Raw genomic sequence first — 2542 nt, 5'->3', positions numbered from 1 at the left:
GATGCTGCACAGCCCGGTCTCCATGGTAACCGATGCTGCACAGCCTCCTGCTCTAGAGGAGTTTCTGTTCAGAGTTTTCTACTGAAACCGGCTAACAGCAGCGTCTCTCTTTCTCCAGGTCCGTTCCTGAACATATTCTCTCAGAAGCAGAAGAACGTTGGAGAACCTTCGGGGGTTCCTCACCATCACCACAGAGGAGGAACCTTTAGAGGTCAGAATATCTCCTCGAGGAACCAATGAACTACTCAGAAAGGTTCTTCAGCAACCTAGTTTGAGTTCATTATTACTGCTGTTATAAAAACAATACTGGATTTATTACTGAATAAATCAAGATTTTATTCTTTTTTTTTTTTAGATTTAGCCCATTAAGGATCTTGGTATTGGTGCTGAAAGTCAGATAAGATTCCAGAACCAGAACCAGTGTGTAAAGCTTACATTTAGTCGGTAACATCTCCAACATGGTTCAACAGGTTTACACAATTTGATGCCACAAAAAATAAAAATTTGTGTGTCGTACAAAATAAAACGAGCTTTTATATGAAGTTTATATTTAGATTAAATCTGAACGTACACAGTCACCGTGACACTATACAAATAAAATAAAAGCATGTAAACGCTGGTGTAAAGTGTGTGTAGTCGTGTGTAGTTGTATCTGTCCGTACAGGAAGCTGGACTTTGGCTGCAGAACCTCCTAAAGCGACTGCAGACGAAGCAGGAGTTTGTTTCTCACCTCGTCGCTGTTCCAGCGGTTGGACACTGTGGGCCGTAAGCCTTTAACACAGACCACCTCCAGCATGTCTTCATAGGAGGGATCAGAGGGAACCATCTCGTAGTAGGGCAGCTGGTAGTCCTCCACCATGCCTGGACCCACAGACACAGATTCATTACTCTGCTGCATGTGTTCAGTAAAGAAACAACAACAGTTCCTAATGATCGAGTTAATTAATCCTCTAAAACCAGCAGCAGGGTGATAAACATAAAACACTTCAATAACTTTCATCGTCCTTTATTTCAAACTAAAAGCTTTCTGGAAAGACTCAGTTTGTAAAGTTTATTCAAGACGACACGAGAAAAACCGTAAAGCTGCAAATAAACGTCAACTTTTTTTAACGAATCGATTAAAAACTCAGCCATAAATAAAAAACAGGATTAAAAAAGACAGAACCTGAACCTAAACCCTAACACCCAGACGTGACTCTAGGTTCTGGTACCTCCGGTGACGCAGCGCCGGGCCATCTCCCAGATGACCAGGCCGTAGCTGTACATGTCGGCCATGATGTAGGCCTGGAAGTGGTTCTTGTTGAGGCTCTCGTCCAGGACCTCGGGGGCCATGTAGCGCCTGGTTCCCACCCGGGTGCTCAGAGGGACGTCCACCTCGTTAGTGTCGCTACGGAAACACAAACGAGGAGGTTTCAGCTACAGCATGTAATAAATAATAAACACGTCTTAATGAGAGCGTCTGGTGCTATTAAAGCTACTGAACAGCGTCATGAAGCGTTTATAATCGGCTTATAAATCATAAACAATTCAATTTAAAGTCTGAAATAAACAATAGAAATAATAAATAATATTTTACAGAATATTTTCTTGGAAACACTCAACCAGAGACGACACAGAAGTGAGATAATTTAAGACTAATTACTTCTAAAATGAAGAATTAAACATCACTTTGTGTCCGACTCTAAATTTTCTATCTTATGTTTAATATAAAATTAGTTTTTTTGCTTCACAAACACAAAATAAATCATCAAAAAGACAAATACCAGAGCTCTTACATCTGTTTGTTCTCCTGCTGATAAAAAAAATAAACTTTGTTTTATATAAAAATGACAAAAAGTTAGAAACCCACTGAAGTCACTGGTTTATCATCCATCCTGCAGACACCATCCACTGTCTCTGATTGTAGCTTAGTTCATATGACACTTTTCTTTTTTTGTAAATAAACTCTGGTTTAAGTTATCCTGAGCCTGGATTTATTTAAATCTTCTATCTTATCTATTTTTTGTTTAAATGCTTTTACACTAAACATTTAATAAGAAATAAGCTGATGCTCCGGGTGAAGAACTCTGAGTTGCCTTTGAACAAACTGAACCTGAAACATGCAGTTAAACAGGAAATAAACATTAAAACTAGAACTTCATCGTCGCTGCTATGGTCAGCTGCGTTCTCTGAGGTTAACAGCTTAAATCTACACCTCTGACCCAGACAACCATCCAGTTCAACAGACTAGAGCCAGATGGCGTGACAGAAGGAGGGACCTGTTGAACTTGACGGCGAGGCCCAGGTCGGCGATGCAGCAGGTGCCGTTCTTCTTGATCAGGATGTTCTTGCTCTTCAGGTCGCGGTGGGCGATGGCCGGCTTGCCCTGCGTGCCGTAGATCTCGGTGTGCAGGTGGCAGAGGCCGCAGGCCGCCGAGTAGGCCAGTCGCAGCAGCGCCGGCGTGTCCAGCGTGGTGAGCTTCAGGTAGTCGTACAGGGAGCCGCTCTCGTGGTAGTCGGTGATGAGGAAGAGCTGCGTGAAGGCCCCGGTGCCTTTAATGTC

The 2542-nt window shown here is 42.5% G+C and overlaps 1 protein-coding gene across 1 annotated transcript in view; it reads right to left on the bottom strand.

Annotated features, from left to right (window-relative positions):
- bmpr1aa (bone morphogenetic protein receptor, type IAa) overlaps positions 1–2542 on the bottom strand; it is a 26205-nt gene that overhangs the window by 3388 nt on the left and 20275 nt on the right. Inside the window, exons 8-10 of the mRNA XM_008288331.1 lie at positions 2259–2542; positions 1212–1387; positions 731–861 (exon numbers count right to left, since the gene is read on the bottom strand). The exon at positions 2259–2542 is cut by the window's right edge and continues 1 nt beyond it. Coding sequence (XP_008286553.1) covers positions 731–861; positions 1212–1387; positions 2259–2542 — 591 coding nt within the window. The remainder of the gene's footprint in view (positions 1–730; positions 862–1211; positions 1388–2258) is intronic.

This window comes from Stegastes partitus, unplaced genomic scaffold (genome assembly GCF_000690725.1).
Source record: "Stegastes partitus isolate 25-593 unplaced genomic scaffold, Stegastes_partitus-1.0.2 Scaffold553, whole genome shotgun sequence".
NCBI classification, from domain to species: Eukaryota; Metazoa; Chordata; class Actinopteri; family Pomacentridae; genus Stegastes; species Stegastes partitus.
Note: the sequence above shows the minus strand (reverse complement) of the source record. Positions and strands in the feature narration are given on the sequence as shown.